This window comes from Canis aureus, chromosome 16 (genome assembly GCF_053574225.1).
Source record: "Canis aureus isolate CA01 chromosome 16, VMU_Caureus_v.1.0, whole genome shotgun sequence".
NCBI classification, from domain to species: domain Eukaryota; kingdom Metazoa; phylum Chordata; class Mammalia; order Carnivora; family Canidae; genus Canis; species Canis aureus.
The window spans coordinates 63,125,262-63,137,262 of record NC_135626.1 but is presented as its reverse complement, the minus strand read 5'-3'; the positions used below and the strand labels follow the sequence as shown (position 1 = coordinate 63,137,262).

General features: G+C 66.9%; 2 protein-coding genes across 4 annotated transcripts; one reads left to right on the top strand and one right to left on the bottom strand.

Annotated features, from left to right (window-relative positions):
- Positions 1–223: 223 nt before the first annotated feature.
- LRRC45 (leucine rich repeat containing 45) lies at positions 224–7,983 on the bottom strand. 2 transcript variants are annotated; one of them, XM_077854659.1, is made up of 17 exons: positions 7,476–7,975; positions 6,735–6,796; positions 6,553–6,623; positions 6,119–6,297; positions 5,724–5,852; positions 4,609–4,721; positions 4,235–4,293; positions 3,893–3,970; positions 3,490–3,625; positions 3,330–3,407; positions 2,904–3,015; positions 2,731–2,801; positions 2,255–2,347; positions 1,923–2,015; positions 1,219–1,392; positions 991–1,138; positions 224–803 (listed from the first exon to the last, which is right to left on the bottom strand). In XM_077854659.1, exons 1-17 carry the CDS (start codon positions 7,693–7,695, stop codon positions 607–609), a joined length of 2,013 nt encoding a protein of 670 aa, XP_077710785.1. In that variant the 5' UTR covers positions 7,696–7,975; the 3' UTR covers positions 224–606. The 2 variants fall into 2 exon arrangements, with proteins under 2 accessions (XP_077710785.1, XP_077710786.1); XM_077854660.1 differs by lacking the exon at positions 224–803 and having other exon boundaries at positions 1,003–1,138; positions 1,219–1,412; positions 7,476–7,983.
- A 100-nt stretch (positions 7,984–8,083) lies between these two features.
- Positions 8,084–11,226, top strand: CENPX (centromere protein X). 2 transcript variants are annotated; one of them, XM_077854667.1, is made up of 5 exons: positions 8,084–8,220; positions 10,357–10,408; positions 10,600–10,653; positions 10,899–10,987; positions 11,076–11,226. In XM_077854667.1, exons 1-5 carry the CDS (start codon positions 8,191–8,193, stop codon positions 11,088–11,090), a joined length of 240 nt encoding a protein of 79 aa, XP_077710793.1. In that variant the 5' UTR covers positions 8,084–8,190; the 3' UTR covers positions 11,091–11,226. The 2 variants fall into 2 exon arrangements, with proteins under 2 accessions (XP_077710793.1, XP_077710792.1); XM_077854666.1 differs by having other exon boundaries at positions 10,896–10,987.
- The last annotated feature ends 775 nt before the right edge of the window (positions 11,227–12,001 follow it).

The window sequence follows — 12,001 nt, the reverse complement described above, 5'->3', positions numbered from 1 at the left end:
GGGTCCCCGCCCCCACCACTGCCCCCGGGGCGCGCAGGGGCGTCCGTGTGCACGCGGCGTCTTCGCGGGAGAGCCCCGGGCCGCAGCCGGGACACCGTGTGCCCGTGTCCCACCACCCCCGCCCCCCGCAGTGGCCCCGGGGTCCTCCCGCCAGGGTCGGGGCAGAGGGTCCCCTCGGTGTGGGGCGCACAGACACGTGTGGGAAAAGGCACCACCCAAAATGTATCACAAAGTGTAAAAAGTGTATTTTAGAAGCAGGAGATGCGGGCCAGCCTCCCGCACCAGGTTACAGGTGAGAAGGGTGAGATGCAGGGGTGCAGCGTGGGCTCCCGCAGGTCTTTTACATTTCCTCGCCCTGGGGGTGGGAGGGGGGCTTTCCTGCAGATGCATCCAGCAAATTCCCCGGACTGGAAGGGCCTGGGAAGGGCCGGGGGTGCCCACTCCCCACCACATGGCCAGCCCGCCCTAGGTCTGACTGATCCAGCCTGGCCCGGGACCCCCGAGTCCCCAGCTGCAGACCCTGCCTCAACTGCCAGGCTGCATCTTGAGACGAAGGGACGGGCAGGGACGGGGCACGGTGTCTGGGAGACGCTGCCTTGCCGCCCTTCACTTCTGGGGGCTCGTGGCCCTTCGAGAAGACCCCTGCACATAAGCCAGGACAGCATTTTGCAGGAAGTTGGCCCTCTGGGCCTCCTCCTCCCGGATGCGGGCGATCTCGACCTCCTTGAGCCTAAGCTTCTCACGGAGGGAGGCGTTCTCGCTCTCCCTGTCCAGCAGCGCTTCCCGGTGGTCACCTGCGATCACTGCAGAGGGGAACACGGGCTGGAGGTCCACTCGGACGCCTGGTGGGGCGCGGGCAGGCTCCCCGATTCCACACGATCCCACAGATCCCACACCACCAGGCACCGCTCAAGCCTGCAGCCCTGCAGCCCGGCCACCTGTCAGCTGACCCCCTGCGAGAAGGCCCCGGGGGCTCTGGGCCCAGCTCACCCTTCAGCTGGCGCTCCAGGGCCGCCACCTTCTCTTTCAGCGCCTCCTGGGCTGTCAGTTCGGCCTGCAGGCGGCCGTTCCGCTCCTGCAGCTCCACCCGCACCCTGGTCACCTCAGCCACCTTTTCTTGGTCCTTGTTGCTTAGTTCCTGCCAGACACGGGGGTGAGAGTATGGCTGGTGTGGGGGAGCCCGGGGCACCGTGGGGAGACCCTCAACGCCCCAGTCACCTGCTGCAGCTCCTCCAGGCGCCGGCGCAGGCCTTCCGCCTGCAGGCCCAGCTGGCTGGCCCGGGCCTGGGCGTCGGCCACCGTCTGCCTCTGCTGCAGGCAGGCGCTCTGAGCCTCGTCCCGAGCCTGCACCAGCAGCCGCAGCTTCTCCTCCAGGTGAGCCAGGCGCTGTTGCTGGGGTCACGGGAGAGGGGCTGGTGAGCAAAGTGAGGAGGACTCAAGGCCTGCCTGCTGCTGCCCTGCACGTCGCCCCAAGCACCAGGGAGCGAGACGGACACCCCACCCCGCTCAGCCGGAGTGGGGATAACCTGTGGAGACAGCCTCCTAACCCGAGTTACCCAAGTTACATGTGCATATTCTCAACAGGCTCAACTTGAACTAGCCTGTAAGTAGTACCCTTGCCGGGCTCCCCCCATCTCCCAGGCTGACCACTCTGTTCCGTGGTTCCGGCTTGGGCCAGGCCATCACAGGCTGCATGTGGGTGAACCCCTGCCCCCGTGCCAGGGCTGGACGCCAGCAGCTCTCTGTAGTGGTTGGGATGTGATCCTGGGCCTGTCCTGCTGGGATCCTACCTGCCCCCGGCCCCTTATGGCTCCTGTCCCCCCACCTCCCCTCACTGAGCCGGAAGCCAGCCTGAGTCCAGCCTATGCACCTCAGCCCCCCAGGCCTCACTCCCTGGTGGGCGCTGCCAGCAGTGGGCTCACCTCTTCCAGACGGACTTGGTTCTTGGCCTTCATGAGCTCCTCCTCAGCCTGGCCACGCTCACTGAGAGCTGCCGCCTTCACTCGGCTCAACTCCTGTAGCACAGACGGTGACCCCCGGGCCTGTCCTCCCAGCCCTGGCCAGGGACCCCTCTGGCCCCACCCAGCTGCTGGGCTGGGGTGACCCCTGCACCAGCCTCCTGAGAGCTTCGCTCACTAGGCAGGGATCCCATGTCCCACCTCATTAGGTCCTCTGGCCTCAGAGGGATGTCGGTGGGTGGGTCCTGATGAGGTTCTGAGACCGAGAGCCTAGCACCCAACCAGCATGTGCTCACCTCCTCCAGGGTCAGCCGCGAGGCCTCCAGCCTCTGTACCCTCTCCTGCATGGCCCTCTCACTCTCTTCCAGGTGGCGAGTCATGTGTTCCACCTGCCAAGGTGAGGGGCAGGAATGGGGCTGGAAAACTAGCGCCCCAGCTTACATCCCCCATGCAATCTCCACCCTGTGGCAGGCAAATCGTGGTGACACTTCCTCCTGAGAAGGGGCTGCCCCCCTGGCTTGGCAAGAAGTAAAGATGGAGGGCACGTCCCAGGGCCACGCCCAGACGGCACGGAGCACCTGGCAGCCTGTGCTATGGTCCTTTCTAGAGGCTGGTCGGGAGTTTCTGGGTCTGTCACTTGCTGGGGCTGGCCGAGATCTACCACGCAGCACCCCAAGGCTGCCAGGGAGCACAGCAGGGGTGTGCTTTGGGGACACCATGCCCCTGAGGTTCCCGTGGGCCCTAGGCAGTCACAAGGGACGGCAGGTGGCACCTCCTTGGCTCGCAGCTGCTCCAGGTCCTCCGAGCTCTGTCGGGACCTCTTCTTCTCCAGTTCCAGACGCTCTGGAAGCCCAGGGGAGACAGCGTGGGTGGGACTCCCCGGGTGCCCTCGCCACCCATCCTCCCCTCTCTGGGCCCCTCCACTGTGGGCTTGCATGTGCCCACCCTCAGCCTGGATGGCCCGCGCCTTCAGCTCAGCCACCGTGTTGGTCAGCTCCTGCCTGGCCAGGAACAGCTGCTCCTGCTGAGATCTCACCTTCCGCTCCAGCTCGTCCACCTGGGAAGCCAGCACCATGGACGGAAGCTCCGGTCTGGCCCCTGCCCGTGACCCTGTCCCCCTGTGGCCCTGCCCCCTGCCTGTGGCCCTGGCCCCCTGCCTTTGCCCCCTTCCCCGTGGCCCCAGCCCCTGCCCTGGCCCCCTGCCCCATGATCCTGCCCCCTGCCTGTGGCCCGGCCCCCTGCCTTTGCCCCCTTCCCCGTGGCCCCAGCCCCTGCCCTGGCCCCCTGCCCCATGATCCTGCCCCCTGCCTGTGGCCCGGCCCCCTGCCCCCCACCCCAGTCTCCCCAGGGCCCTGGCCCACACCCCCATACCTGGTTCCGCAGAAGCAGGTTCTTCTCATTGGCAGCAGATAAATCTTTGAGGAGCTTAGACTCCCGTTCTGCAGCCTCCTGAGGGGGAGATGGGGCATCGCTGGTCACCCCGCCTGCCCGCCCTTGCCCACCCTGTGCCCACCCAGCCCTCCCTGCTCACCTGCTGCTCTAGCCTGTGCTCCTTTGCCTGCCTCTGTGCCAAGCTTCTCTGCTCCTGCTCTGTGGTAGCCAAGAGCTCCCCCAGGCCCTGGGCCTTCTGCTCTGACAGGGCCAGGGCAGCCTCGGCCATCTGCAGCCTGGGAGGAGGGGAGAGCCAGCCCCGTCCCAGCTTCGCCTTGAGCCTCGCACACGCGGTGCCGTTCTCACTTTTGCCCACCACTCTTCACCTCAGCTAGAGCTCACCTCCTCCAAGACGCCTTCCGGGGTTACCAACCCAGGGGTCTACTTTGTATACTGGGGACTAGTTCTTGTGTGTGTCACTTTTCTACCGTGGGTCCATCTCTAAAATGTTCCAGAGCCCCCCACTCCTGCCCGCCCCCACTCCTGCCCCCAGCCCCACTGACTTGGCCTTGAGGGCATTGATGATGGAATGTCTCTCGTTCAGGGCTTCCTGAAGCTGACCCATGCGTGCTGCTGACGCCCTAGAAGCAGAAAGGAAGGTCCGAGAAACCTCAGAGCACTCCCAGGCCCCCTCGCTCTGGCAGCAGCAGCTGCTCCTCATGCTTCCACGACGTCCCAGCCGCGGCTAGTGGTATTCTCAGCGGCCGCCCCGAACCCGCCAGCCCGTGTCCTTGGGAAGCACACGCCACCACCTTGGCGGGCAGGTGACGAGGCTTGGGGTCAGTCATCCCACAAGGCCGAAGCCAGGACCCAAACCGCAGGCGCACCGACGGGGCTGCACTCACCTGCTGCTCCTGGCCATCTCTTTTCGCTGCTTGTCGATCGTCTCCATCAAGTCCAGAAACTGGGGGCAGAGGTGGCCAGAGCCCTGTGAGGGCCCGGAGCCCGCCTGCTGGCCCTGCTCAAGCTGGAAGGGGCGCCGACGCCCAGTCAAGCAGCAGAGCGGAAGGGCACTGGCCTCACAGGAGGAAGGAGCTCCCGCACTGGGGAGCGCAGAGGCCCCAGGGATGCCCACCTGCCCGCCTAGACACGGGCCAGACCAAACTGGCCGAAGTGCTGGCCAGTCAGAGGAGCTTGGGGTCCTGCCGGCCCCCCGAGGCCGGCCCCTTGCCCCGGCGGCTGGCATGAGGCTCCGCGGTCAGAGCAGTGCTGTCCTCACCTGCCGGGATTTCTCTTCCTGGAGATGCTGCACCTCCTTGCTGAGCACCTGGGTGCGGGCCTGATTCTCCCGGGAAGCAGCCTGCCGCTGCTGACTGTGGGCTATGGCTTGCTCTGTGGAAGGAGCCCCGCAGGCCAGCATTAGCCCAGCCCCGGGCCCCGAACCCGTCACCCGTCACCCGACAGTCGACACTGTGGGCAGTCTCGCCCCACACGTCAGAGCGCGCTGTGAGGCCAAGGGCTGTGGAGGCATAGGGAGGGGGCAACGGTGGGGCCAGGAGCCCGGGAGGGGGGGCATGCCTGCGGGAGGGGCAGGGGAGACCGCTCAGCTGCCGCAGATGGGTATGGTCCTGGGGCATCTGGGCTCACCCCAAGGGTCAGAATCCACCGCATGACTTTCAAGAACTGAACGTCACGCTCAACTCCCGTGTTCTGGAGATCTGGGCAGCAGCTGGGGAGGAGCCAGCCCAAGGTGGTGCCAGAGGCAGTGAGGAGTGCTGGGGACGACACGGGCGGGGCAAGCCCAGCCAGGGTGGAGGCCACGAGCGGGACTCCTGCCCACATTCAGGCCCTTGGGTGCCTGGTGCTCCTGAAGGACAAGCAGCCGCGCTGAGTGGCAGGGTGTTCAACTGGGCCCGGGGCTGCGTTGTCGGGGTCACGGATGGCAGGGGACCACAGAGGCCGGGTGGCCCCGCTCCCACATGGCTCCCACGCACAGCCGTGACCTCTGGGGTGTCGGGGCAGGGCCAAGAAGCCCCTTTTCCAGCTGTGGCTGGGCCACCAAGGTATTGGCATAACCATCAGGGCAAGACCACATATGCCAGCACCTCTGCTGCTCCGTCTGCCACAGGTGACCCCCCACCTCACGGGCCTAACAAGCGAGTGCACACGGGACAGCTCAGAGCGCCACAAGCGAAGTCCCCCACGAGCTCCCCGCCACCATACCCTTCCCTAGACACCTTCTCCCTCTTCGTCCCATTTCTGGTTCGGGCCACCCTCCTGATGCTGTTCCATGTCCCCGTCCTGGGCCTGGAGCCGCCCCTCCCTCGGTGGCTAGCCCAGTCAGAAGGCCAGCTCCAAACCGTGCGGGCCATCGGCAGCCCCGGGTGCCCATACCCACAGCTCTGAGGATGTCACCGGGGATGTTGTTCCCAGCCAGCTCCAGCCTCCACAGGCCTCTGTTGCGGGGGAGACAGTTCACCAGGGCCCGGCCTCCCAGGAGGCCGATGCTGTTCCAGCGCAGGTCTGGAAGGAAACCTATGGTCACCAGATGGGGTGCACCCGGACAGAGCTGGCCCAGCCTGAGATGCTTCCTTTGGGAAGAGTGCTCCCCGTGATCCCTAGCTGAGCAGGAGCCCAGCTCCCCAGGCCCCTCCCCACACCCTTCCGCCCCCTTGCTTCTAGAAGAGGACAAGAGCAGCAGAAAGGCGGAGGGGAACAGTGGGATAGAGCCCCAGGTCTCCAGGACTGCAGATCTGGAGAAGGCCGGGGGGTGGGGGGGGAGGCCTCACCCAGCTGCTGGAGGCTGGTGTTGCATGCCAGGGCCAAGGCCAGCTCCTCTGCGCCCTTGTGGTTGATCTGGTTGTTGCGGAGGTCCAGCTGCTGCAGGGCACTGTTGCCCGCCAGGGCCCCGCAGAAGGTGGCAAAGGCATCGTCCCACGAGCCCAGATTGTTCCACTCCAGGGTGATACTGCAGGAAAGGCAGACCTGAGGTGTGCGGCCCCAGGGAGCACCCTGCTGCCACAGGAGCCAGAAGACAGGTGCAGGCTTCGGGGTCTTCGGCAGAAAGGCTGGAGCCTCGTGAGGAACTTACAGTTGCCAACACCCTGCCAATGGACGACTGGCCAGGAGATGACTCTCCTAGGCTGCAGGATGGCCCCTGGGCCAACCCCGAACCACTCATAGGGTGCTGGTGGACAGGGCAAGGTCCAGGATCACACCTCACCTCTGGATGGACTTGTTCTGTCGGAGGAGTTGTCCCAGAGCCTCAGCCCCTGCAGCTTGAAGGTTATTGCCCTAGGGCAGGAGGAGGCAGGCTGGTGACTCGCCATTGTTACAGGCTGGGCTCCAAATGCCCCATCTGCACCCCACAGGGCCCCGGCCAGGCAGCGGATGGGGCCTGCTCACCTTGAGATCCAGAAACCGCACGATGGTGTTGGCACACAGCCCCTGGAGCAGCAGTGAGGCCCCTGTGAGGGGGCAGGGCGGTCACTCCTCCCCGTGGGTGCCAGCGTGGGGCAGCTCCACAGAGGAGAGATGACTGTCCCAGCGGCCCCAATGGTCAGGATTTGTGCCTGAAGAGAGTTGCCCTGCTCCCTATTTGGTGCAAAACACCTGTAACCTCTGCTAGGTGCAGGGCCGGGCTGCTGACCTCACGCCCCCAGGGGAAGGGAAGGTCTCTCTTTCACAGAGAGATTGCCCGCTGCCGCCAGGGACGCTGCTGCCTGCTTTAACCACACGCAGCGCGCGACGGAAGCCTCAGAGGGGCGCCTGGGTGCCTTGTGGGTGAAGCATCGGTCTTCAGTTCGGGTCATGATCCAGGAGTCCTGGGATCGAGCCCCACGTGGGGCTCCCCGCTCAGTGGAGAGTCCGCTTCTCCCTCCATCCCTCCCCCTGCTCCTCCTCTCTAGTTCTCTCACTCGCTCCCTGTCTCTCAAACAAACAAAATCTTAAGGAAAAGAAGAAGACCCCTCACAAAGACGAGGTCTGGTGGAACGGAACAGCTCTCCGCCAGGGGCTGCCGAGGCACCCGGACCCCGCGCAGCGCACCAGGCCGAGCGGAGCCAGGCAAAGGGCGGGACCCCAAGCCCAGCTCTCCAGTTGCAATGGTTGCAACCCCCGCGGCGCCCCGCAGCCCGGGGTGCCCACCTTCCTCGCTCAGCATGCAGTCGCTCAGGATGACCTCCGTCAGCAGCGCGTCCTTCGGCAGCAGCTTGCCCAGGGCCCTGCAGGTGTCCACGGTCAGGCTCTGCGCGGCCAGGTCCAGCCGGCCGCGGGGCAGCTCCTGCAGTCGCTGCAGGACGGCTTCCTGGGGCTCAGCCCCACCTTCCTTGCACAGCCGGCTGTAGGCGAGCCGGAGCTGCTGCATGGCGCTGCCGGAGGGGCCGGCAGCGGACGGAGCCGGGTCCCCCGGGTCCCCGGGGCCGAGCACAGGTCCCAAGTGCTCAGCGGCCGAGCGACGGGGCTCCACGGGAGGGACACCCGTGAGCGCAGCGGGGGCGGGAGCGGCGGGGTGAGGGCCCACGCGGAAGCGCTCGCCCGCGGGGGGCGTGACCCCAGGCCCCCAGCCCGCGCGCTCCGGACCCTCGCTCTCCCGCCGCGGATGCCCGCGGCCGCCGCGAAGCCTCAGTATCCAGGAAGAGCGAGGCGCGCCGGGAAGGGCGGGCGCAAACTGCAACTCCCAGGAGGCTTTGCGGAGGCGGGCGCTCGCCTCCGGCCAATAGGGACGAAGGGGCGGGGCCACGGAGGGCGCGCCGCGGGCTGATTGGCTGGGGGCGCGGGGGCGGGGCCACGGAGGGCGCGCTTAGGGCGGACCGGCCGGGGGCTCCGAGGGCTCCGGAGGGCGCGTGTCGGGGCCGCGGTCATGGAGGCAACTGGCGGCGGCTTCCGGAAGGTGAGCGGGCCGGCGGGGCGGGCCGGCGGGGCGGGCCGGGGCGCGGGCGGGCTGCGGGGTGCACAGAGGCTGCCGCCCGGCCCCACGCGGCGCGGCACTCACCGTCCCGGGTCGCGCCCTCCGCGCGGGGCCCTGCAGCCGAGCGTCCGCGGCCCGCGCAGGGGTGTGTGCGGAGACCGTGGGGCCCCGCTCGCCGGTGGGCCCTGCCTGCAGACCCTTGGCCCGTTGTCTCGCGGGCCTGTGCTCGGGGCCCAACCGAGGCCCTGCTGGTGCGAGTTCCGGGGGCCCCGGGACCGGGGTGCGCGTGTGCCTCGCGTGGTCCTAGACACCTCCACTCAGGCACACTTGCGTGCTCTTGGCAGAGGCTGATCGGTGAGGACATGGGTCTAGTACTATCCTCACTTACCAGTGGGGAAACTGAGGCCGAGTGAGGGCTTCATTCAGGCCATTCCGCTCTGGAGCGGCAGCTGTTTGAGGTTCTGGGTGGGTGGCTGGGTACGGAGGGCCCCGGCCCCCACCCCTGCAGGCTGTGAGTGGCTTCTGCGTCTCACTGGGTGGGCCTGTCCTCGGGTGAGATCAAGCAGGTGCACCAGGTAGGCCTGAGGGCCGTGCTCCACCCGTCCCAGGGCAGGAGTTTCGGCCTCACAGAGGCATCCATTCTGTGCCTCACCTGCCTCAGCCTCCTTTGTCATCCAGGACGGAGGCTCGGCCCTGGCCCAGAGGGGTTAATGACGGGAAAAGGGAGGTCACCGAGGCCAGGGTGACTTGACCAAGTGACCAGGAGAATCCCCCCATCATCACTGCTGCACAGAGGGTCCTGGAGGGCGCACCCCGGGGCTCTGCCAGAGCCGAGGCCATGATTACCCTTGGGCAGGGCTGTCCCTGCTGAGGGTGGTGGGGACGGAGGGACCAGAGCCCCTGCAGGCAGCGGGGCGAAGGCTGAGTGCATCCAGGTCCTGTCCTGCCCTCTGCGAGTTGAAGTCACTGGTCTGACTCCTTTGGTGTCACAGCCCTGCTCGGTAGCTCTGGGGGCAGGAGGGCGTCTCCTCCCCGGCAGGTGGCGCCAGGCTCTCACGGTCGCTGCCTGGAGGGCGAAGCTGCGTTCCAGTGGTCCCAGCGACCGGGTGGCAAGTTCTTACCCCCCTGAGCCTGGGCCCGTGGCGTCCACGCCCTCTCCTGCCCCTCTGCTCTGCTCCTGGGCTTTCCCGAGCTGCACCGGGCTGAGACGGCGAAGGCCCCATGGCTAAAGCTGCAGGGCTGGTCAGTCCCCAGTTCACCCTCCCTGCGTGACACCCCACTTCTGGGCTCCTGTGGCCACACTCCTGCCTCTCTGCTGGCTCGGCTGGCTCCTCACTGACAGCCTCTTCCGGCCGAACCCTGCTCTCCGTACCCGCCCTTGGCCCGCTCCCCAAATCCTCATCATCCTTCCCCCACCTGGCGGCTCTGCCTGGGTGCCTCCCAGCCCCCAGGATCTCTCACCCACAGCCCTCAGCTCTGCAGAGGGGTGTTGTCCCTTATGGGTTCAAGCCCCCCCCCCCCACCTTGGGGAGTCCCGGCTAGGACCCATCCTTATTTGTCAGGAGGCCCTGTAGATGTGCCCAGGCTGTGCTCCCCTCCTCCTGCACCCACCCTGGCAGCCCAGCCCCCGTCCAACTCTGTGGTTCCCAGTGTCCATCCCGTAAAAGGAGGACTCCCTCCTGCACTGCATCCTCCTGGGGGTGGGGGGCACACCTCCGATGGACCACCCACCACCTAGACCTGGCACCTAGCGCAGGGTCTGGCACAAGCTAGGCAGTGTTGCCAAATGTGTCCACACCAAGAGCAGCGACGTCCTGCCCCGCTAGGAGTGCCTCCGCCCAGGGGCGGGAGCACAAGACCACCCTGGATCCCGCGGACTGGAGCCCAGACAGCAGCAGGTGGGCGCCTGGACTGCTCCCGCCTGTCCCCTCCACGTGCCAGACTTCTGATCCTGGAGGCATCTCGGGGCTTCTCACTGCCCAGTCCCCCACCCTGGGAGAGGCCACACGGACGAAGGACCTTTCCAGCAACCAGAACTAAATGCCTGAGGGGTCTGGCAGGCAGGGTGCCATGCGGGCCGCTGACCTCGCTCCCCCACCCCTTTCCTCCCACCCCCAGGAACTGGTAAGCAAGCTGTTGCAGATGCACTTTACGGACAGTAAGACCAAAGGTGCGTGGGCACCAGCCGGTGGGCAGGACCACACCTGGGGGCTGCCAGGCACCCGTGACTTGGGGGAAAGGGGTCACCTGTGTGAGGAGCTCCGATTAGTGAGGAGAGCTGTGGGGTGCAGGCCGGGCCTGGGGCCCCAGGGCAGGGGCGGGCAAGGCGTGGCCCGTCACCTGCTCCCTCCCACCTTGCAGTCAGCGGGGATGCGCTTCGGCTCATGGCGGAGCTGCTGACCATCTTCGTTGTGGGTGAGCCCGAGGGCCCTGGTGTGTCCTCCGTGTCCCACGGGGCTGGTCCTGACCCTGTTCCCCTGGCTTTCTCAGCGGGGGGATCAACACGCAGCTTGGAGCCATTTCCCCACCAGCCCTATGCCCCGTTGCTGGAAAACCCCGTGTCCCAGGGGCCCCCCCCGAGCTCCATCCTCTGAGCTGCCAGCCAGCGCTTGGGGGAGGGGGACCTGGGATGCCCCGTCACTTCCCCCGTGTCGCAGCAGAAGCGGCTATCCGCAGCGTCCGACAGGCCCAGGCAGAGGACCTGGCTCTTGTGGATGTGGACCAGCTGGAGAAGGTGCTGCCTCAGCTGGTAGGTGCCTGCGGCCCATCCTGCATCCTGCGCTCCCGGGAGCAGGGCTGGGGCCCGTGGGCTGAGTGCTGCTCTCCCTGCCCCACAGCTCCTGGACTTCTAGGGGCTCCCACCCCTACCGCGCCTGCTGTCCCAGTCAAGACCAAGCCCTGCGCACACATTTCTGTGGCCTCTGGCCCCAGCCTGAGGTCCTGGCAGATGCTCTGCTGCTCCCGGGGTTCTCTGTCCTGCTGCTGACCCACTGGACACAGCAGATGGGGTGGCTGAGGGGAGGTGGGGGGCAGGTGCCCTCCCCTCACCCCTCACATCCACCGGGGAGAAAGCAGGTGCGGAGAAGCAGCGGGCCTGACACCCCAACATCGAAGCTTCCCTGCAACCTCTTAACCACTCGCTGCCCCTCGGAAGACGCTTCCCTGAACTACGTGTTTGCTCTCCCAAGGCAACATCAATAAATCAAAACCGCCTGCCAGGCACACCTCCGTTGCCATTAATCACCCAAAGTCCGGTTGCTTCGAAGCCCATGGGCCTGCCTCTACCCCGTGGAAGGATGGCATGGAACTGTGTGCGAGCGCCCCGTGGAGGGCCACGGCAAGGGCCAGGGAGACCTGAGGCCCCACGCGTGGCTGGGAGCATGGATGGCGCTCCTGCCGCGGGATGCTCGGCTGTGTGGCTGCCACTGGCCCAGCAGCATCACTGTGGGCAGGGTCAGCGGGGCCTGGAGGCCGGAGGCCTGGCCTCAGGCCGAGCCCCCAGTGGAGATCCGGGGCTGCACGGGACCCTCAGGAGCTGGGCCGGGTGGTATGGCTGCCCGTGGATGCTCACGGGCCTGCCTGCCCAGCCCCCAGCTGCTCCCTCCGCACCCTGCAGCACCTAACTCGCTTCAGCTCCAAAACCTGCTCAGGGACTGTGCAGTCTGGACACAGCCGCAGGATGTCCACTGGGGAGGATGCCTCACCCACCCCGGGAATTGGGAGCAACCCTAGAGGACCTCCCGGGGGCAGCCTTGTCCACACC

Excerpts from the sequence above, each read along its gene's own strand:
- LRRC45 (XM_077854659.1), bottom strand. The coding sequence starts at position 7,695 with ATGCAGCAGCTCCGGCTCGCCTACAGCCGGCTGTGCAAGGAAGGTGGG. Across the intron at positions 6,298-6,552 it reads CAGAACAAGTCCATCCAGAG|TATCACCCTGGAGTGGAACA; the intron begins GTGAGGTGTGAT and ends CCTTTCCTGCAG. Across the intron at positions 3,626-3,892 it reads ATCAATGCCCTCAAGGCCAA|GCTGCAGATGGCCGAGGCTG; the intron begins GTCAGTGGGGCT and ends CCCTCCTCCCAG.
- CENPX (XM_077854666.1), top strand. The coding sequence starts at position 8,191 with ATGGAGGCAACTGGCGGCGGCTTCCGGAAG. Across the intron at positions 10,409-10,599 it reads TACGGACAGTAAGACCAAAG|TCAGCGGGGATGCGCTTCGG; the intron begins GTGCGTGGGCAC and ends CCCACCTTGCAG. Across the intron at positions 10,654-10,895 it reads GCTGACCATCTTCGTTGTGG|CAGAAGCGGCTATCCGCAGC; the intron begins GTGAGCCCGAGG and ends CCCGTGTCGCAG.